The sequence below is a fragment of the Euwallacea similis genome, chromosome 3 (assembly GCF_039881205.1).
Source record: "Euwallacea similis isolate ESF13 chromosome 3, ESF131.1, whole genome shotgun sequence".
Taxonomy (NCBI): domain Eukaryota; kingdom Metazoa; phylum Arthropoda; class Insecta; order Coleoptera; family Curculionidae; genus Euwallacea; species Euwallacea similis.
Window position 1 is genome coordinate 2,376,791 of NC_089611.1, and position 22,443 is coordinate 2,399,233.

Sequence of the window (22,443 nt, forward strand, 5' to 3'; positions counted from 1 at the left end):
ATAAAAAATTACAAAAAATCTATTCCATAAAAAAAAAGATCGCTGCGGACAGGATTCGAACCTGTGCGGGCAGAGCCCAATGGATTTCAAGTCCATCTCCTTAACCACTCGGACACCGCAGCTACACGGTGGAGTCGGTCCCGGTAGTTTATGAACAGGACACGCGACTATTAAATTTCATTGATATTATTGATATGTCACTTCTAAGTAACGAGCATAATAACTATTTACTTCACAACAATGGAAAAGTGGTATTTCCTCAATTTTCAGCTGATCGGACGGCATAAATCCAGAGGAAAACTTTGTTGACCCATTTCAATGTATTTCAGTGTCAAAAATTCTATTTTTCCGCTCACAAACATTTCAATCAAAGAAGCACCTCTGTACTTTTTCTACCAACACCTAACAGTTTCCGCACCTATTAGGTAAGTGACTATTACAGCACACGTGCGATAAAGTATTCCTTTCCAGCACGTTCGTGGTAAAAAATCATCATACCACACATCGTATTGCAAACTTGCTGACAATTTGATGTTATCGAGCCAAAGTTGCAGAATGTTTTCCTATCCTCGTGTTCTTCCAGTTTCAGACGAAACTTGGGGCGAGGGACGTAGCCATAGGAGAGCCAATTATTTAGAAATTATGACTAAAGGTAAAGATTTCCCGAAATCCCTCCCCTTTGGTCAACTTTTCGATGAAGATTGATTTGTTTGGGTTAATGTAGCTCATCAAAGCCGACAGTAAAATCAGCCTTCACAACAGATTGGAAACCATTTACAAAAATCGAATTTTGTCGGCTAATTGACTTAACTCATCAAAATCTCAAAAACAACCGTCTGCATCAATTTCTCGGAACCACGACCTCCAACTGAAAGATAAATGAGAGCAAGCCAAAATTATATTTATTGTTCGAGTCATTAAAAACAAATTACCTTCTTCAGACCAATCGCTTCAGGTAGATAGATATTACCTATGTAAATCACATAGGAAGACATACCTACATATAAGCTACATGGAGACTGTTCCTTTTTGCTCTTAAGTTCACACCTATGGACTACAAACTTCCGGCAATTACCGAAGCACAACAGCATGACCACACATACTGCTAACAATAACCAATAAATCTCTTACTAGTTCAAATACAACATCCTCCAAAAAGCTCTTTATTCGCACATGACTCAGGTTTCAAGACGATGACTCCATCTCATTAAAAATGACCACTACTGGGTTGTATTTTCGCGGACCAGAACAAGCCAATTTCGATGTTAAGGCGAGATAAGATGAAATTACAAGAAGATTGGCCACTGAAGATCTTCGCAGTCTTCCTTCAGTTCCTTCCAGTTGTCCGTCATTGGTGGTCGAAGAGGACGCCCTTCTTCATCAGAGACGTGCGGAATTATTTTGTTTCGTTTACCGCGAAAGAAGTGCGTTTCAGGTTGTGGTGATGCTTGGTTTGGAACTGGTTTATGCATGGTCTGACCGGGTTTCAAGGGTTTCTTTAAGGGTGTAGGTAGGGTTGTCATTTTTTCTAATTCTTTATAGCTTGATGAAACTTATGCCAAAGAAATAACCCGTTTCTGTGGTAAATGGGATAGTGAAGGACAATTTTTTTCCTGGTCTCAAGTGGATTTTCTCTCTTCTGTATAAAATTCAAATTCTAAGATCCACTTTCTCAAGTAGCTGTTACAGTGGCAAGCAAAATCGATCTCCATGACAACGTTGAGAATACTAAATGACGCTGATTAGATTGGTCACAATGACTATATTAACACGTGCGCTTGACTGCTAAGGGCCAAATGACGAATTTTCTGTTAATCTTATCAGCAGAAACGGTAGCTGTGGTTAAATGCATCATCACACCAATCAGTCTCGTTCGATATTCTACGATATTGGTGCGAAAATTTTTCTGGTGCAAAATTTTTTGTACCAAAAATAAGACTTATCTACAGAGTGTTCAAAAGAACCAAATTGATCGAATTATAGTTTTCATCGTCGTTCCACACATTCCACTGAGTTCAGGCGCCAGTTCAGATTACTAAGGTTAAGCTCTCCTCAGCTTTTTTTTTTCACTGAAAAATACAAAAATATATCCTCAGCTAAGTATAGCAGGCAACCAATCATACTTTAGAGCTCATGCGCGTTTACATAATCAGTGATGTCATTTGATTTCGACTGTCTTATGTCTTTCTATCTCTCCACCGTCTATGGGAATACGCGCACTAGATCTACAGTTCATAAAAAAAGTTTCACGAACTGATTTTTCAGGTTGAACATGATTTTCTTTGGCAACTTTTCGAGTCTTGAGTGTTTTTTTGGTTACAAATGTAAACATTTTTTTGTTTTTCTTAGCGCTGGGGTGTGTTCCTTTCGTTTCAAAAACTCGCGTTAGGGTCGACCAAAGCCAGCTACAAGAGATTTCTGAAAGTTAGTGGGAGTTTCTAAAAACTGATTTTTCCTTTATTGGTTTTTAGGCCTTTTTGTCTTTTGAAATTTAGTATTATTCCTGAATAATATCTGCTCAATTCACTCAAAGTTGGTGAAAGAAACACGGATCCCGCGTATTTTTCACATGATATTTTTTGCTAACAAGAAAAAGGGTTTGTCGTCCTATCTATTTTTGCTATTGCAGGCCATAACAGCAAATGAAAACAGAGGAAACGATCATTACATTGCGCCATTTACACTTAAAAAAGCAACAATAAAGCTTAATTACTTCTCATTCAAGTCATAATAATCTGAATATTTAATAACTAGATTTTCAGATATTACATCTTTTTTTTAAAGGCAAAGACTTGTTCTAAACAATGCAAATTCAATTACAGAGGCAAATGTAATGCCGTTACAAAACCCACAAGAAAGTAAACAATTAAAGGTGCGGTCTTCATCCGGATAATTAAGCACCTTCAAGATGCACTAACGTGAAAAACACTGATTTTGGACTATGGAAATAAAGACTTTTAGTGCACATTTCGCAGTGTTCAGTGCGTGGTACCTTGCCGCCGCAACAGCCATCAACATTGATGGTCAGCTAACCGTCATAAGAAATGGTGAGCAAATTTTATGATATATAAACCCACTTATGTTATGACCGAAATATGGGTCCATGGCAAAAGTCTTATTTTGGATTAACTGTACTTTATTACACGAATTCTCTGCACGATCATCAGAAAATGCTAATGAACTTTATTCCGGGTGATGATTGTGCTTTGATCTACGTTTGACCTTAATCCGCCAGGTGTTCGCCACATTGAAATGAGGCTAAAGTTTGCGTATATTTCAATTTTCAGATTGCTATGAGAGATTGGCCCTAGGGGAAAAACTGAACCCTACTCAAGCCTACAAAAGGTTCGATCACAATACCGTGAGCTCTTGCGAGAAGGAGTGCACTAATGACAAGGATAAGTGCAGGGCTTATAGTTTTGGGTATGATCTATTGTTAATATCTATGCATAACACTGAACAGGCAAAAAACATGAAAATACACCCTGAAGGTCGCCATTTCCGCTGATGATTTAAGAATACAATCACAAGCTGAAAATAATTGGTCCCGTTCTTTTGTTTTCGTATGCTTATTAGGTTTTATAACTTGATGACCATCAAGGCTGCATCAAGCAAAATACTTCCTCTTATTATTAAAGCGTATATCATCTCTATACCCGTTGATGACCTTACGGTTTAATTAGGATTGGCCCAAAGGGCAACGGCACCTGCCTCCTTAGCAACCAACCCGTCAAAGAAACTGTCGATTTGAAACCCGTTGGGACAATCAGTGATCCAGACTTTGATTTGTACGTCAAAACGCTGGATTGCCAAATCGTCCTGGAACCACCAGAGAGTCATCCATCTGCCCAGAGGCCTGGCAGTAACGCAGGCTCAGAATCTACCCCTCATGCTGACGGTTCCTATGGAAATTTACCGGCTCCTTCAAATCATTATCACAACTCAGTTTCTGAAGGTGATATTCGTGTTAGAGCTTGAGGCACCTTTTCGAAAATTATGACTATAGGAGACTACCATGGAGGTACTGGCAATGGAGGTAATGTGGAGCATGTGCAGACCTTAGTAAGTATTGCCCATGGTCCGGATAGTGTGCTACATCCGGTGCATGACATCTTGGTCTCAGGGAGCACTTTGAACCATGGGAATTCTCCTGGTGTAGGCGGCCAGAAATACGGGAGTGGGAATGGTGAGTAGGGCTCGAGTGAGAATGTAACGACAACAATGCGGTTCTTCTGTTTGGGAACTCATACATCCATTCCCAGTTGTCATGTGTGACATCTTCCACAATTCTGTTTAACAAAAGACGGTAGCACTGTTGCCATTTTGTTAATGGCATTGGTTTTGCTGAGCGCATTTTTCCCGTTTTCGATATTTGAATTGCTAATATCCACCCGTGGTCTATTAATGTTAAACCACCCTCAGGGCACTAAAACATATTAAAAAAATTTCTTTAAATTCGTGTCTTGTGAATTTTTTCTTCAATCCCTGACTTTTAATTTTTTATATATTTTAGTGTCCCGAATATATATTGATTAAACAGAACGAAGCGCCACAAAAATTGGACATCCCAATTTTTTAATTAATTTAATTTCCTAATTACTTGCTGATGATAATTATATTAATCCTGACAAAAGAGTCACGAGCACAGAAACATGTTGGCGTATTGTGGTAGAGTACTGGTTAGAAAACAGTGATGTAGAGAAATTAAATTGTCCACTTCTCCCTGTGCCTGTAAATGTCGCGTATTAACGACCCATTTGCGCCTTCAGTGGTCAAATAGCTTTAGCGTAAGAAGACTGCTTTGGCCGATCCAAGGGAAAATTAGAATGAATGCATCGCTAATTGACTAATCTTCTACTTGTCAATCAAATTGAAGGTAACGCACCACCATTCAGACCATCAGCCCTTAGTCATCCCTACGACGACCATAAGCTTCCCTACAAACCCGCACAGCACTACGGGGATGGTTTCGGACACTCGCAAAACGTTCCCTATTGGCCTGAGGAATACCCAAATGATAGACTTGACCCTAGACCTCCAAACCATCGAGATTACAGACCAACTGTACCCATAGATCACCGGAAATACGAATCACACTTTAATCATCATACTTCGTTTGAATCGGAGACATACAGGCAGGTGTCAGGTAGTAGATTAAGAACTGAAATCTCAAAGTCCAGATAACTTTATCAAGGGAATAGTGGAAAATTAAATGTGCAAATAAAGGCTGAGCATTAGGAACTTGCTTGGGGTGCATGTAAATTATCTGCTAGGTAATGTTAGCGATACTTTGATCTATAGGCCCTAAGAGATAATAACGCAGAATGCTATCGTTCAAAATTTATTCGGAAAAAAATGTCCATATAAAGATGTTCCTATTAACAGTAGTTATGGTTCTTCGGAACCTCCCTACAACTACTATGACCACTACCTTAGACCCAACCCAGACTTCCCCCATAGATACGGGTCGGTGGTGCCGCACCCCAACGAGTATAACCACCCTGCAGGGCAGGATTATTTGTTCATGAGGCCTAATCCCGATCACAGACCTCTTTATGGGTACGTTCCAGTTTCATCTTAACAAAAATACATCAAAAAGTTAATGTTTATATAGACCAAATCCAGCGGGCTTTAATAGTGAGGAACGCAGACCGCAACGTCCTCCATCTGAAGAATACCCCAATCTGAGGTATAAAGTTACTTAGTCCAAATTTCATAGATAAAAAAAATTAGTTACAGGCCTGCTCTTGATGGAGGATACGAGAGACCTTCAGTTCCAAATTTCCAAGACCTGCGCCCTTTAAGGTATGAGATAAGTTCATCTCAGTCACTCTTATTGCTTATTTTCCTACAGCCCAGCTTCCACTACCTCCTTCAGACCTCCCACTGCAAGTAGGAGACCCGAAGGCGCAAGACCTCCTTCCACAGAGCTGAGCAATCACTATGGAATTGTGGATTACGGTAATGAGCACCAAGAAAAACCTGGAGAGCCTTTCGACGATAAGGGAGGTATTAGGGTGGTTACTGAGAGTGTGGGGTATAACGGAGAGAAGATTACTTCAATCATAACGGAGCTGGCCAATGACAAGGGCGATGGTAAGTATTTTCCATAACAATTATTATAAAAACAATTACACGATGTAATTGGCTTAGTAACTGGAAAACCCGTGCACATTTTCAAGGGTTAACAGAAGGCGCGTTACACCGTTACCGTAACAACTCATTATACCTACTAATTTTCTTATTATTTGGAACTAATTTATGAATTTAATTGCAACTACAACAATGGGGCAATTAGAATGGTGGATCTCGTCGAATGCAACTTATATCCGCACAAGACGACAATAAACAGATTTTTTTGAACTCGAATTCAGCTTCAGTTGTTACAATTTTGGTACCTCTTGCATCACAAAGTTGCCAAAAGATCACAATCTGGTCGTTCAATAACGATGCTGAAGGCTGCATTGCAACTGTTTACAATGACCCATTGTTGGGTAGTACCAGAATGCATAACTAATTCGACTTCACCATCAATCATTTCCAATATGTTCAGTTATGTTTGTGTTTTGACTGGCGACTTGAAAATCATTCTGGATTTTCAGTGCGTGTTCAAAATGGATAAAAATATCGTCATTGCTGAGATGGTCTGAAAATTCTGAAGGGAATTTGTGTAAAATTAGACTATTTTAACTACTTTCTACATGCGTATTCTTCAAATTTCGGTTTTTCCAGGGATAACTGCAAAACGACTATAGCTTTAAAAATTTCTACCACCAAAAAATAACTAGCTACGCCAATGATTTTACACTGAATGGTACCTTTAAGGATTGGCTACAAATTAGGCAAAACGTTATATCGATTAAAAAAGTCAGGGGCGTATTGGCTATATTTCTAAAAGTGACCTCAATCAACAATAATTTATTTAAAAATTTCTGCCACTTGTAGTAAAGATTGACTCTCTACGCCCATGATTTTGTATATGGTAGTCTCTCTTAGTATTATCTGCAAACTGGGCAAAACTTCACATTTCTTAGCGAAAAATCAGTGGCGTACCTACTACAAATATTAAACCACGAGTGGCCACTTAAAAATATTTTCTTCAGGAATTTGTGAAATCATCCTAGTATTATGTGAACCAAAAAACTTTTTTTCTCCCGAGGAAAATCTTCCAAAGACATCTGGTTTAGTGTTCTGGTTACCGAATAGTGTGGGATTCCCCTGGGCCACTTAGCCAATAGAAATCTCGAATTTCTCTTTCCTGTAGTCTGCGACGACTCGGAATTATCCCTGGGGGATAAATCATTATTGTCAAGGGGCTTGGAGATTCAGCTGTCAATCGTTTTTTGGCTCGGGGTTGCTGTCCCTCTTGAGTAGTATGCTCCATACGCTCCCTTTCCTTAATTATCGCAGAAATGGCTACAGCTATAGCAACTTTGCTTTGCCATCCAACATCCGGTTGATGAGAGATGTTGGAGTTAGAATATCCACGCGTTCTTTTAGCAGGTCTCCTTGCTCTTCGAACGATGGAAAATTGGAAAATGCAGTGTTCTATGGTATCGGCAACTCCGCAGTTCTCACAATCCGGAATGGTTTTCTCTATTTTGTGAGTGTAGCTACCATAACCGTCGAGTGTCTGGATTAGATGGAAGTTCAGACGCCTATGTTTGCACGACGTCCATAGATCTAAGTCAGGGATCATCAATCGCTTGATCTTCTGCCTCTTGTACACCAGTCGTGTCCATCGTGCTTGCCACTTTTGGATGGTCATTCGCCTGCCTCCGTGACCCGAGTAAGAACACGGAGAATCTCTTCCTGGGTGCGCCCTAGGAAGAGATCAATTCATGGAGTCCTACCAAGGCCTGGGTTCTCTCTAGGGACATCGTGCAGTACGCACAGACGACCCGCCTTAGGACTTTATCTCTTTTGGCCGCGTTAAAGAATCTCCTCGTATTCTTTTACTGTCACCATACCTCCCCAAATGGAAAAAACTTTAACTGAAGAAAATTCATACGATTTAGCCAAAATTCATTAAGAGGTCCTAAACTGATCTGGACCAGCACGATTTTTATAAAACTAATCAAAACAGGCCTGGGCTAATCAAACCAAATCTAAACCATCAAAAGATGAACAAAGATGGTTTGGATCGAACCGCACCAAGTCGGATTAGCCAGAACTAAACAAAAGTGGACAAAAAGGACACATGATGTCCGAAACTAATCAGAACAAAATTGAACTAAACAGAGCGAATTTGATCAATCAAGGCTGAATCCAGCAAACTTATAAATAAACAAAATCAGTCTGAATTAGCTAACAGTGGACAAGACGAACCTGAATTAATCATGATCGACATGATCTTGATCACATATGAACATGATCGTTCCTAAACACACAAATTAATGTATTTGTCTACAGGCAACGAAGGATTGTTCAGGTATAGGGCCTTTATCTAATTATCAGCTTCATTACAACAAACAACACAATCATTTCTCTTCACTTCGAAAGTGGATCTCAACCCGAACAAACCACCATTAATACTACAAATATATTCTCCCATCAGCCATCATTGAACAATATACGTACAAATTACATCCAGCAATTCATCAACAGCAACAAAAGTGGATACCATTACAGAAAAAGCGCACCCATCAAAACCTTGAATCTGGGCGTTTAAAATCCACCCGATGCTCTAGGTGGCACCTAGTCCATCGGTGACATCTTCGGTCCGCGGCAGTTTCTTTAAGTGATCGAAACTAAATAGTCAAGACATTAGTTGGGATTACGTAAAAGTTACTTTTGTATGGTAATTTTCGCCTGAGAAATTTGCATCACCCACATGGTCAAACTGAAACTGTGCGCGTTCGGATTTAGTTAATTATTATGGTCGGTGGTGGTTGGTGGTACCGCTAGTTGGCTCAGGTGGTAGTTTCGCGAGTCATGTGTTGAAAAAATGGTGTCCCGGACTAGTGGGGTTCTGGTGTTGTGTCTTTTCTCCTTCTTCGTCCATGGATCTATTATCATCATCGAAGATGCGAAAGGTGGGATTTATTAAGGCCGATTTTTTAGGTTCCTTTTGAAGAAACCTGTCGTCTAACCCTCGAGTTAAGCCCCAACTACTCGAGTAGCCCTTAAATTTTTTTCCTAAAACTAATTAATTAGAGTCCTATTGACCTCATTACATTAATAGATACACATGAGATTTCTGGGTGTTTGTCTTGATGAATGTAATTACTGTGTTTAATCACCACGAGATAAAGGAATATTCACACCGGGTATTGAATCATTGTTCTTATAAGTTAAAGGTCAATTAGTTGATGATAACTATCACTTGCATTGTTTTCGCGTCCTTAAGTGGTTTTGATAGTCAATTTGAGCTTGGATTGAGTTACGTGTCTTATTGGTATTATCAACAAAAAAGAGGAAATTTTTGGAACTTTTATGTTATTTTTTTCTTCGAACTAAAAGAATTTTGGATGCATCGCAAGAAAATGTGTAAAACCACCCGAAATTTTGCATGCTGCCACTCTTTTTTGGAATAACCCAAATTGTGTAGCTTTTTCCATTTTATTTAATTTATATTCTGATCCCTTTTAACGTCCCCTTTCTACGCCTCTGGCCGAAATTTGTGACCCTCAAATTTTGTGGAAACAACTGAAAGCTTTGGACCGAACTGACGCATCACCCAGTGACGTTCCAAGACTCATTTCATTGAAACGAGATGTTCAATTTTTGAAATAAAAGCATCAATTTTCAACCTGGTATCCTGAAACCCTCAGTGTACTAACGACTTTTGCATACTGAATTTAATATCTTATAAATACTGATTTCACTTTAGTCCAGGACCTCTTGAGAATGACCCGTGCTACGCCTCTGACCATCAAGGTCATTAAATTACCATTACAGTGGCGTATTTTATAATTATAGATCTAACAACATATTTACATTAAGCCGACTTTTATTTTCAAGCTACTCCCTATTTAATTCCCCTTATTACGCCCCTGAATATTTCCAACCTCAAGGATAAACTTTTAGGAAGACGTCTGAGATATTGAGACGCACATAAACAGTGGCGTTTCTTATGTTCCTTCATTGTAGGGATTTTTTTAAATTAAAATTGAACATTTTATACACAGATTTATTTCAATTCACGACTCCTGATTGAAATTAAAATTAATAAATTAAGAGATTGATCGGTGGTGGATTTACAACGATGCAATAGTGCCGGATTTCCGCTGTGATGGCCCCAGTCATGTAAACTTTGTTATTTATATCATATTTTTTTGTATATTTGGTCCACGGTCGTGGGAAAAGTAGTGTCCATAACTCGCACGTAAGTTTCTTAACGCACTCGAGTGATTGTCGCCCTTACATGCGCTTGGTGCGCAATATTTCGCGCTCGTGCGTTAAGACCTGCTTTAAGATCAAGCGATCAAGAACACACTGGCGTGCCCCATGTTTTTAAATTGGAGCAATATTTTAAAATGTGGAAAAAATAATTTTTGAAAGTGGTAATTTTTAATACCCCCCCCCCCCTTGGTTTCTGCATTATTGTGAAATATATAAATAAGGCAGTGGCGTTTCATGGTAATTTACGCAGTAACAAAGTTTTTTTAGCTTGTTTTAGACGAACTATGGCCGGAAAACGCACAGTGCGTAGTCTTGTCCGAAAACTGTCCATTTGCGAGACCGTAGAGCAATGTCAGCAAGAATGCGGATTTGAGAGGCAATTTACATGTGAAGGCTTCAATTACAGGTAAATTTTATAACTAAATAACACGAGGACAATCATTGTTATTAGTATGGAGGAGGCTTTGAATGCAGAGTTATCGGTAATTTCAGCAAGGGAATTTTCGAATATGTTAATTCCATTGCAATTTCGGTTTGATGTGATAATTTATTAGCGACAAAGAAGTACGTTAAACAATATTCCAAAGTTTAGAAGAATCAATCCAGGGAGGGCTCCAAACACGAGAAATATGTTATTGGGGTTTGATACAAATATGAGGGTAAAATTGCTCATATTATTGTTGATTGATAAAAAGTTTAATTACTGGTAGAAGGTTGTTGCAACGCAAAATGGCCACAGATGTAAAACTACACTATAAAACGTAATTAAATAGAATATGCATTTGTCAAGGTTTACGGACATGACCGTTAAACAGCTTTTTCAATAGTAGGCCTAAATTATGTGGTAAAAATGTCAATGATTCTTTTATGGATTAGCGGAAATGCACTCGGTTAATTTGCTAATACGACAAAACCAATCATCGTTTAATTTACTATGGCCACGATAAAAATATGTTATAGCATAAAAAAATTAAAACACATTTTTCCCCAAATATTCCGTGAGTCAAAATTTTTGAAGTCAATCCCCCACTTTTAAAAGAAATTTGCATTCTTTACAGACGCAGTCTCTCTCCACTTATGGCTCGATTAAAATTAAACTAAATATTCCTTTTAAAGCTACTCTAGTCCAAAGTGCGTCTGCATATGTATATTTCTCTATCTCTAGATTGGATCCAACTGGACGTGGAAAAGGCGATTGCGAGCTCTTGTCCTTACCACTGTCCAGACTCGATATCAACAGAGAAATAATTTCAGCCCCTGATTATGATTTCTACACGAGGGATCGAAACGCGCGCCAAGTCGATTGTAGACAACCCCCACGGGACAACTATTACCCTGTGGGCAGTTATACTGGGGGTAGAGATCGGGGATACGGTTACAGATATGGATACGAGTATTATGGAGGGAATCGGAGGAATGGAATACCATATGGTAAGAAGGGAAGTTGTGTTATTTGTACAATAAACAAATTGAAGTAGATACTTATATATTTATGCAAATTCTCAAAATACAAAAAAATATACATTTTTAACAAGTATACATGCAAAAAGTACCAAGATAAGCTTGAAAATCGAATATTATATTATTTATACATCTCCTGTCTTTCTTGATATCATAATTAAATTGCAACATAACAAATTAGAACAAATAAATATTCATATAAAGGAAACAGTCCTCACTCCTCACTGGTGTTGGTATACAACCCATTCTCTATATCCCATTCAAATATTAGTTCATCCAAATATTCGATATGCTCCAGTTGCTTTTCCAATACGATTTTTAATATTATGGTCCTGCACAATGAATTAAGGTATGCTGCCCATATTTCTAAAGAGACGTGACGAATTTCAAAAAGGTCTTGTAGTTGTTTTTCGCCCTCCTCGATCTGAGATAGAAGGTTTTGAGTGCGTTCTGAAAAAAAGTGAACAATTCAACCGAAAAATAAAATAAATGAATTTATAAGGAGATAATTAAAAAACAACGTTAAAATAATAAAAAAGAAATGTTGATGAGCCAATAAATGTAACATATAAAATTTTATACGTCATTACGTCAAAAACTTCAATGTACAGGGTGCTTTAAAAAATTGTATTTTTGAGCCACCCTGTATATTGACAAATATTTTTGTATTCCTGGCACATTTCTACGACTTCTCTTTTCAGGTTTGCATGAATTTGTAATAGGTCTTGAGATACACATTTACTTATTGTAAATTTAATCTGGGTCTCCCTCTATACTCGAAACCGCGCTTGAACAACTCATAATTTATTGAAATAATGCAAAGAACGTTACAATGTCCATAGTACTTCTAATTTAGGTATTTGTCTTCTTACCAAATTGGGTATGTAAGATCGCACTTCGAGATTCCATGGTAATTTCCAACTTTTAACGCTAAAGAAATACTAATTAATTAGCATAAAAGTTTGACACCTCATACTGTCAGGTGAATGATGTGACGTAAATAAAAACGCTCCAAGGCCTACCTTGGTATTTGGTTTACAGCGTATTAACATTACGCGCTGCCATATTTAAAATGTATGCGTATGCTTGGCTGCCTATCCTGAAACTTTATGCAAAAACTTTTCACTGAAAAACTTACTTCATAGTAACTAACAAACCAATATTTCTTAAAAATAAACATAAACCTGTTTTTTGCAGATAGACGTCCTTCGGACCTTGCCAGACCACGCCATCCCCCTATAGATCGCTGGGAGGGCGGCTACAGCAACCCACCTCTGCCTCCGCCCATACCAAGACCGCGGCCACCCCCTCTGCCTCTCTTACCAGGAGACCGAAGACCGGACTATGAAACCCGAAGAGGAGGTAAATATCTCCCTGGAACTTTTATATGGGACGTTTTGTGTCTACGAGTTACTTAGCCCTCACCTTAATCTGTTAGTTTGATTATCACGCGCTGCCTTATTTAATGGTCTAATTATTTAAGAGCCGGTTTTCAAGCACTTACCTTGTTCTCGCAAAAACTGGGCTTATTTTAATGTAGTTTAATTATGTGGTGTGGTTCACCAATGAAAAGTGTTAGTAAGCACACTACTCAGCATTAAATAATAAAGGAATTTAATTTATGAAATATATTTAGTTTCATTTCTTTTCTTTTTCAGACTATCTATACTCACACGAATCACACAGTAGTCACAGTCATCATTACAATGAACACTCAGTAGATAGATACGGTTTCCGTCCACCCGCAGCGGGGTACCGGCCGTATACAGGTGTCCATTATCTCCCAATTCCCCCGAAACGAGTCCCAGTGATAGTTCCCTTGGATTATGACAAGTATCCCCGCAATCCTCCCTTCCAGCCTCCAGATCCCGACGTTTCCAGGTATCTCCCCGAGAAAGGTTATTGGCCGGACGGGTGGAAGTATGGCTATAACTATAGGTAGGATGATATATTGGTGAGGGCAGTCTAAATTGGTACAATAATAACTGCCGAATTTTAATAATCTATTTCAACTCAATATACAGGGTATTTCAGAGTTGCGCCGCATTCTTTAAGGTATGTACAATATAAAGAAAAAAGCTCATGTAAGCATGTGGCCGATCTCGATCGGTACCGGAGTTACAGGGTATTAAAAGTTAAGAAAATGTTATTTTTGTGACTGACTACTATGAAATTAGTCTATTTTTTAAAAATTGTGTAAAAATAATAAAAAAACTATAGAATTCCGAAATTTCGGAAAAAAAATCCGAAAACCCTGTAGTCCATAGCTTTGATTAAATTTATAGGGAAACTGAACGGAATTCAACCAAAAATCAAGAGAGATAAAATTTAGGTAATAAATTGAAGAATTTAAGAAAAATATGAATATTCACCAGTAGCGTACCAGCAAGTTTTTCTAAAGAATTTTATGGACAAAGACCTTAGAAAATACACTACCCTGTATAGTAAGTAGAGACAATTTACTCTCGTATTAAGCAGCACCTACTATTTAATACGCATATAAAATTTTAAAGCTCTCTCCACATTAGATCAAACACAATAAAATGAAAACCTAATTTTTTCTTAACTCTTAACACCCTGTAACCCCGCTATCGATTGAGATCGGACATATGCTTATATAATTGTTTTTCTTTATTTGGTACTTGAGAATACATACCTCAAATAGTGCCGTGCAATTCTGAAACACCCTGTATAAAAATTAAGTCCAAAAACTTGATAAGGGCTACTATATGGAACTCCCAGTAGCTTCAAAGCGAATCGTCAAGAAGGTCATGTTCATGGAAATTGAGAAGTCGCTCAATATGGTCCGCCTTGATATTATCACTTAAGTGTAGGCATTGCGAAACTGATAGAGATTATATCTGACTGTAGTCTATAGATATCCAAGGTGTCCATCTTTGGTTGTGAACTCTTCATGGTTGAGCCTCCAAGGCGGACGCCCATATATGACATTTTGAATTCTTCCCCTTGGGTGAGCGCTCAGATGCATTCTGCAATTTCTCGCATTTCGAGTTAGCGGAAATTTTGCGTTTCACCGAGAACACTTTTGGCGCGTTGTGATTTCAACAGATTCTCAAAAAATAAATCTTCTATTCAACTATAACGTGTTTTGAGTCAACATCATAAGTCGAAAGAAAGCGGCTTGATGAGATCAAAGGGGGTGTGGGATGGCTTTGCTGAGAACTGCAGATAATTTAAGAGGGAGAGCTGAGGCGCAGGAGGCAGGAAGTTTTGCGGAGATGAACTCGTTTCGGAATTCGGCATCTTTGCTCAACTGCTGAGCTCATAGAAAGAAAATTGGTTAAAAACAATAAAGAACACGTTAGACTTAGTGACCATTATGACTATTACTTTGATCAATTTGACAAAGAGAATCTGCTTGATTTTTCCAGATTTGTCCTTTTACTACAATCTCTCTTAACCCTTTCTTAGATATAACAATCCCCATCCACACTACTACATCCCCAAAGAGCCTGCGAAGCCTCCTCATCAGCAACCCGACTCTTGGGGCCAGTACGGGGGCAGTTACGGCACTAGCGGCTATCAGCTACAGTACCAGGGTTATGGGAAATCTAACAGTTACAATTACTGGGGCTTCAATAAATTCCATGGCGAACACCCCGTCGTGTAGGGGCTTGAATACTCTTCAGTACGTTAAAAACTAAAATTAACATTTGTTGCAGTTCTGAAGTTTTGCCTGCACTTGATGGATCCTATTTGCCCACGCCACGTCCTCATGGGTACGTACCCACGGGGTACGACCAAGACAATGGGATCGTACCTCCACCTTCTGGACACAACTTTCTTAAAGATGGTAAAGATAGATTTGCAAAGGAGTCAGGATAATCAAGTCGATCCCTTGTAGAGTGCTCCTTAAGAAGCGCCGCTGGTTTTCGCCTCCACAAGGGCGTAGTCAAGAAAGTAATCACAGTACTGAATATTTACCATTGTGAGCTGTTGTGCGCCTATGAAAAGGAATTCCAATGCGCTTCTTATGCCTTCAGGTAAAGATGGTTTAATTGGTTTTTAGGGTAGGGGGGATGTATTGGATTTGTGATGTCTCCGCTCACCTCCTGAACACACTACATCAACAGTTAGCATTGCAGCATTCATCATTATTCGGAAGTGAATGCTTTCAGCCGATTCTATCCGTCCAATATGAGATTCCACGGCACGTCCCCATGCAGCCGATCCGTACGTGAGGATCGGTCGCATAATGGACCTTATTAGTCACAGTTTCCCATCAACGGGCATGTGGCCTCTTATGCTGATCAGAGAATCGAGACCTTTGGCCTGACCACCAGTGGTCCTTACATGAGGTACTCCTTTGTCCAGTTTGAGTCCCAGATCTTGGATAGTGTCCTGCCTCGGCACTTAGTCGGGTTTACCTTAATCCGTCAAATTACCAGCCACTTCTCTGGGTTCTCTAGCACTTGCTGTAGACATCTTTGGATAACCACTTTACTCCGGTGTTTAGATGAAATGACTGTGTCGTCAGCATAGACTGTAGTTCTAGTTGGTCTAGGAATACCACTCGTGTACAGATGTAACGATAGAAGATCTCCTTGTAGCATTCGTGCCTCCAGGTTTCTGGGGGTAGAATAGACGTCACCTACTGCAGGGGTTGAATATGGTTTTATTTTCAGATACACTGCCTTGAAGCCGCCATCAGATAACTGCTACTTGAGCTCCAGAAGTTACAAAGAACTGGACTATTACACTGACTTAGAGCCTGATAAGGACTACGACATTTACACTATGAACAATCGAGAAAAATGTTTAGAGTTTTCGGACGCCTCTGACAGAGACGACAGTGGTCAGTAAAGACGTGAAACTTTATTCCTGCAGTATCCCTTTAAATCTTTCAGATTGCTTCTGGAGGGTCCGAAGCGGTCAAAGACTGGACAACTCCATAGTGCGCGATTCTCTAACAGTCAAATCGATAGTTGACTGTCAATTGGAGTGTCTTAAATCCTACAGCTTTGTCTGCAGGGCCTACAGCTTCAGATACGGCTCTCCGGTGATTGGAGGAGCCATAGACAACTGTCAGCTTACCGATTGGCCTTTTTATGAGCTGGATGCCAGGCACCATTTCATTCCAGAACCTGGATTTGAGATCTACGAGAGGGGCAGCTTTGGGCACGGCTGCGAACCTAACCCTTTTGAAATAGAAGGGAGGAGGGATCGACCTACCGTGGACGATGGAGCCAAACTGGATCAAAGTATTGGCAAATTTATATTAATTAAAAATTCTCCATTTAATTCATTTGTTGTAGTATGCTACGAAGGTTTCGGGTCAGCCTCCAAGCTGCTACCTCAAGCGACAGTCAAACGTTTGTGGGTGCCGACGGAGCAGGACTGCAAAAAGGAGTGCTCTAAACTCCGCGAGGGCACCTTGTTCAATTGCATGACGCTCAGTTTTTTGTAAGTTAGTGGATTTAAATCAATCCAGGAAGGTTTATAGGGATGTTCCTACAGGACTGAAAGCCCGAAAGTGGGCCCCAACTGCCTTTTATCAGACATAATGCAAAGAGACTTGCTGCCCAATGTAGATTTCATTCACGATCCTAATTCCTGGATGTTTTCTTGGGATAATTATAATAAAGGATGCGTTGCCCTGGCACATAAACCTGTCCACGGTGGTGGAGGAGGAGAAGCGGATGGGGGAGGCATTGATCATCATACAGAAGGAAAAGGTGAGATTTGTTGAGAAAAGTCACGAAGGAAACCTTTTTTTTACTCCTGGTCTTCCAGACGTCCTTGACCCCTTGGATGTGTGGAAAGTATACAGTGTGAGTGGTTGGCCTTGTAAACGTGGAACTAAATGCAGAGAAAACAAGCTCGCTGGCTTCTGGTATTGCGATTTAGAAGGGGGCTCGAAAGACGCTTGGGACTATTGTTGCAGTCCTGATCATCACTGTGGGTTCTCTAATGGCTATTCTTATTCATGGTTTGTAACACATTCGCACCACAAACATTTTATGTACAGGGTTTCTCTTGCGTGTTTATTAACAAAAGACAAAAAAATACGTTAAATTATACAGAGTGGCCGGAAATGGCGGACACGCTACGTATATTACTAATGTTTCTGAATGTCTACCCCAACAGGTGTTACGTGGGTGCGTTCAAAACTCAATGGCGCAAATGCAGCGACCAGTACTACCCCTACTACCTTCACAATACAATCGACCGCTTTGATAAAGACAAAAATCCTTGGGATTTCTCAGGAGGTTATCCTCCTCCTCCGCAAAGCCAGGGATTCCGTCCTGATAGACCTAATGCTCCAGTGCAACCTCCTCCGCCAAATCCTAGCCTGGATCATTATGAGGAACAATTTAATAATGAATTTTTGAATCCTCCTAAGCCAGGTCAAATTATGACGGGTGCTATCAGTCTTAAAAACACTTAAGGAATTTTTTGTAGGTGGTTTCGGTCAACCAAGAAGATGGCCTGTGGCCTATCTGCACAAGGAGCTTCCCCCTGACGTAAATTCAACTACCAAAGATGATTCCAGAAGTTCCAGGGCTGATAATTCCGCAGATGCAATTAAAAGCCTAATAAACATCCTCAATAACACGAATTTTCAATACAACGTCTCCAATAATGGAAATAAATCGGATGACACCCTTTACGTAAAAATTCCCTTGCCAAGTATGAGTGGTCCCATCGATTTAAGTACAACCGCAGAACCTGCTCGTAATAGTCGAATGGCGAGAATGCAGTTTGGGGCAGAGAAACAAGAATCAGCCTCAAGGGAGAGAAAATCCCTGCCTTTTGATGAGAAAATTTTTAGGATTGGTAGTGATAAGAGAGAGTTTAGAGCCCCCTCGGTATATCGAAGAGGATTTGTGACTAGGACTAATTTAACTGCCAGTACCAGAGGTTTTTGATTGGGCTTTTTATGTTATTGTTTATTAGGGCATCAACTTGTATATTTATTTTATTGTATGCATTTTAATTTTTAGTTAATTAAAAACGTTAAGGGAATCGAAATAAGGCAACAAAATATTTATTCACTTTATTAATAATCATCTCTAATTTCATCCACAAAGCAATCTTCTTCCAAGTAACTCTCGTCAGGATCCTTTTCGTCTGCTTTAAGATCATTCTCTGAAGACACCTCATTTTCATCCACAATTTTAGGTTTTTTTGCCACAGGCTCTTCAGAATCCCTTTCGCCGCTCTGTGCTACATCTTCAACTACTTCACTATCATTGCCAGTGTCGTTAGTTATCAGAGACGCATCAGCATAATTTCCCGCAATAATTTCTTCTTCAGCTTTCGATAATTCTTCTTCCACTTGTGGCGAATCAACTTCTTCAGAAAGGCCCAGTACATCTGTCATTTCTTTTCGAACTTGAGATATCGTTGCCTTAACAGAGCTTGAAATGTCTGCTTTATTTTGATTCTCAGGCGAGGTTTCAGTGTCCTGAAATAAATTATTACCATAAAAAAAAGGTATTCCAATTTATTTCAAACACAACCTCTTCTCCATTAGCCTCATCATCATCTTCTGGGTCCTCTTCAATGCTTCCCAAGCTGAAATTGTGATGAAACTCACCCTCTAAAATTTCATTCCCATCTTCGCTTGGAGCTGTGACTACTGGGTTCTCAAAAACATTCAAATTATCATTGATCTTCTCAGCTTCTTCCTCACCCACTTCTTCAAACTTAAAATCTTTACATTTTATTTCTTTCTCACTAAGCCCATCTTCTATGGTAGAGCGATCTGACTCAGTAAACCTCACATGATACGAAATTTTATCTGAACATTCATCACTATGTTGATCATGAACAGAAACATCTTCTATAGACTCAACTAAACTAGCACTACCACTTTCAGGAGCTTCAATAACTTCTTCCTCCTCTTCAACACTCTCTTTTTCAATTCCCATATAAAGAGAAGGGCAAATGGGTTGGCAAAAACTTTCTAAAACCCTGAGACATTCTTGACATGTAGCTGCAATAAAGTGATTTTTATCATTGGCCCCCACATTTAGTACTTCAAGAGTAGTATGGAGGGGTGGTAATATCGAAAAAGTGTTTTGGCTGTAAAGTGCAGATAGAATTTTGTAAAGTTTGATCTGGTTTTCAGGGTTAATGTATGGAGGAAGAAGCTGTCCTGAATGAATGCTAATTAGGGCAGTGAAGATTGATTTGTAAAGGTCCTATAGAAATTTCAGTAAATATTAACGTGTTTAATCTATGTAAGAAAATACCTTCAGTAGGGTTGATTTAATGTTCAGTTTTGAGTACTCCAAAATTTTTCTCAGGGCATCTAAAGCGTATTTGCAACTAGATACTGAGAGTGATTTATCCTGGAGAGATAGCAACCTTCAAGATGTTAAAAAATAGTCTTCAAATAAAAGTTTGTTTTTATGTTGATAATGATGAAAACTTACCCACTAGAATGTTTATTTCCACTTGAAATTATGCTATTTGTCATAGCCTTTCTTTTGGCTTTTTCGGACTTTTTACCAGAAGCATTATCACTAGATATAGTCAAAGTAGCTTCAGCCTTTTTCAGAGTAATTAATGGTAAAATTGTTTCTAGCAATCGCGATTGAAATTGTGGATGTAAAGAGCTTTTTGAAACTGATACCCATTCACTTAAGGCTTTAAAAGCTGATTCTTGATATAAACTAAAATTCACACTTTGTAGCAAGCACATAGAGAATTTTTAAGTGGACTTTTAACCTGTCAGATTTGTAGCATTCACAGCTGTGAACTCTTTCAATACTTTCAACAATTGATTTTGAAATTGAATAAGAAAATGGCAAGGAATCTGACTGATACCTGCAAATTTATATTCAGTTATAATCCATCATCTCTCATAATTTAATAAGGTATACCAGATGATAAAAAGCCTTAACAATTTTAAAGTATTACTTTGAATGTTCTGCAGTAGCAAAGAAAACTGGTAACTCTCCAAGGACTCTTCATTATTACCAGAAATACATTTGTGGAACTCCAAAAACCTGCAAACAATCCCTAAAAAAACTTTAGGCCTGCTTTCTTTGGCCACAGGAAACCCTGTCCTAAAACACTTGATAAGCCCAAATTTCCTCTTAGCTCCATTTTAAAACTCACTTAATCATTGTTTCAATAAATTTAAAAACATTCAAAATCCTCCTTGCAGTAACATCTAAAATAGTCTCATCATCAAACTCAAAACCATCCCCTTCCAATGGCTCAATGTTACTGAACAATTGAGTGTGATTTACAAACAATTTATCATAAAGATTATGAGCAGTTTTGCACAGTTTATGGAAGTTGTGAGTAAAATTGGCTTTGTAATTAGCCCCGTTGGTGCCAGCCCCTCCTATCTATAGAAAAATTCAAAATTATTTGCTGGGTTAAAAATAAGTAAATTTACCCACTTGTTGCAAGTAATGGAATGCCAAAGCTGCATTGTTGACTAACTCACTATGAGGGGAATCAAGGAAAATCAAAATAAAAGTCTCAATTTTCTGGCTGTGCACCCCAAACCAGCTGGGGTAATATCTCATTACAATTGTTAAGGTTTTTAAGGCAGCAACACACTGATATGGGGAAACATGTGATGTTGTGAGGCAATTATCAAGCACCTTTGACACATGCTCTGTTATGAATCTTTTGTTAAAATCAGAGTCATTATATGAGGCCTTGATTATTTCTCCTATTATAAGATACTATTTGATTGGATAAATAAATCTGGAGCAACTTCTTACCAATAAGTCTCATTTTTAATTCTCTCAAAACATCGTCAGAAAATTTGATAATGCAATAATTTATCCAGGTAAGAGAGTTCTGAGCTATAGTGAATGGACTGCAGCGGCTTACAATTAAATTCAAATATTCAAGCCCTTCTTTGCGATGCTTGGCAGTTGATAGGAGCTTGTTGATGATATCCACAATGGATTTTTCATTCTCCTCATGGGGAAGGTTTAGGTTTAATATGCAGGAAAGCAGTTTTTTTATGCCTTCTTGTTTGGAATTGAACAAGTCTTCTATGTGGGACGTAGATAACGGCATTCTTTAACCGAAGGAAGCAACAAAAGATTTGAGAATGTATTTACTTAATGTAACGCTGAAATTTTATATGTCTTAGTAAAGTTTTTGATTGAAATTAAGTTTATTTTAAATTAAAACGTAATTTTAGAGCTGTGCGGCTTGAAGGAAGCCAAAGCGTGCGTATTTGAGGTTATATGATATGCATTTTGTAACGTTTCAATAAATGTCGAATATGGGATGAAAGTGGGAAAAGTACAAAAGGTTAAAAAACAGTTTTTAGTAAATACTTATTTAATCCTTTATTTGAAAACAAGAGGGCAATTAACAATATCTTAACCCAAATTATCTTTATTACTCCTCTTCAAAGTTAAACACATTCTTTACATTGTTTACTATTCAAACTAATGTCAATAATTTTCGAATCACGTTTAGAGCATGTTTATCCTTTTTTATTAATAGGTAATAAAAAGAATTAAAATCTCATTTCTTTCATCTCAGGCATAAGTCTTCTCTTTTCTTACAATCAATAATCGTTAAAAATTTGGTTATAAAATATTGTTTTCTCAAGTGCCGCTAACAATTCCCATATTTAACTACGTTATAATAATGCCCCAAACCTTTTACCCTTTTTTGTCACGTTTCTCC

The 22,443-nt window shown here is 38.6% G+C and overlaps 2 protein-coding genes and 1 non-coding gene across 3 annotated transcripts; 1 reads left to right on the forward strand and 2 right to left on the reverse strand.

The window, feature by feature from the left end:
• Positions 1 to 40: 40 nt before the first annotated feature.
• TRNAS-UGA (transfer RNA serine (anticodon UGA)) lies at positions 41 to 122 on the reverse strand. The gene has a single exon. It is a non-coding gene; the product is annotated as a tRNA-Ser (tRNA).
• A 1,203-nt stretch (positions 123 to 1,325) lies between these two features.
• Positions 1,326 to 18,842, forward strand: LOC136419686 (uncharacterized). The gene is made up of 24 exons (XM_066406212.1): positions 1,326 to 1,582; positions 2,823 to 3,047; positions 3,288 to 3,423; positions 3,684 to 3,955; positions 4,007 to 4,186; positions 4,877 to 5,146; positions 5,310 to 5,559; positions 5,615 to 5,689; positions 5,740 to 5,805; positions 5,855 to 6,096; positions 10,612 to 10,750; positions 11,510 to 11,775; positions 13,003 to 13,167; positions 13,464 to 13,743; positions 15,238 to 15,432; positions 15,489 to 15,619; positions 15,671 to 15,809; positions 16,452 to 16,621; positions 16,674 to 17,027; positions 17,082 to 17,229; positions 17,284 to 17,501; positions 17,560 to 17,755; positions 17,914 to 18,173; positions 18,229 to 18,842. Exons 2-24 carry the CDS (start codon positions 2,942 to 2,944, stop codon positions 18,693 to 18,695), a joined length of 4,725 nt encoding a protein of 1,574 aa, XP_066262309.1. The 5' UTR covers positions 1,326 to 1,582; positions 2,823 to 2,941; the 3' UTR covers positions 18,696 to 18,842.
• LOC136420024 (proline-, glutamic acid- and leucine-rich protein 1-like) lies at positions 18,809 to 21,911 on the reverse strand. Its single transcript, XM_066406681.1, has 9 exons — positions 21,516 to 21,911; positions 21,186 to 21,463; positions 20,896 to 21,131; positions 20,658 to 20,843; positions 20,503 to 20,601; positions 20,208 to 20,447; positions 20,025 to 20,139; positions 19,290 to 19,973; positions 18,809 to 19,234 (listed from the first exon to the last, which is right to left on the reverse strand). Exons 1-9 carry the CDS (start codon positions 21,817 to 21,819, stop codon positions 18,827 to 18,829), a joined length of 2,550 nt encoding a protein of 849 aa, XP_066262778.1. The 5' UTR covers positions 21,820 to 21,911; the 3' UTR covers positions 18,809 to 18,826.
• Between the last annotated feature and the right edge of the window lie 532 nt (positions 21,912 to 22,443).

Excerpts from the sequence above, each read along its gene's own strand:
- LOC136419686 (XM_066406212.1), top strand. The coding sequence starts at position 2,942 with ATGGAAATAAAGACTTTTAGTGCACATTTCGCAGTGTTCAGTGCGTGG. Across the intron at positions 11,776-13,002 it reads GAGGAATGGAATACCATATG|ATAGACGTCCTTCGGACCTT; the intron begins GTAAGAAGGGAA and ends TGTTTTTTGCAG. Across the intron at positions 17,230-17,283 it reads TGCATGACGCTCAGTTTTTT|GACTGAAAGCCCGAAAGTGG; the intron begins GTAAGTTAGTGG and ends ATGTTCCTACAG.
- LOC136420024 (XM_066406681.1), bottom strand. The coding sequence starts at position 21,819 with ATGCCGTTATCTACGTCCCACATAGAAGACTTGTTCAATTCCAAACAA. Across the intron at positions 20,844-20,895 it reads TTTATTGAAACAATGATTAA|GACAGGGTTTCCTGTGGCCA; the intron begins GTGAGTTTTAAA and ends CAAGTGTTTTAG. Across the intron at positions 20,448-20,502 it reads GAATGCTACAAATCTGACAG|TTTATATCAAGAATCAGCTT; the intron begins GTTAAAAGTCCA and ends TGTGAATTTTAG.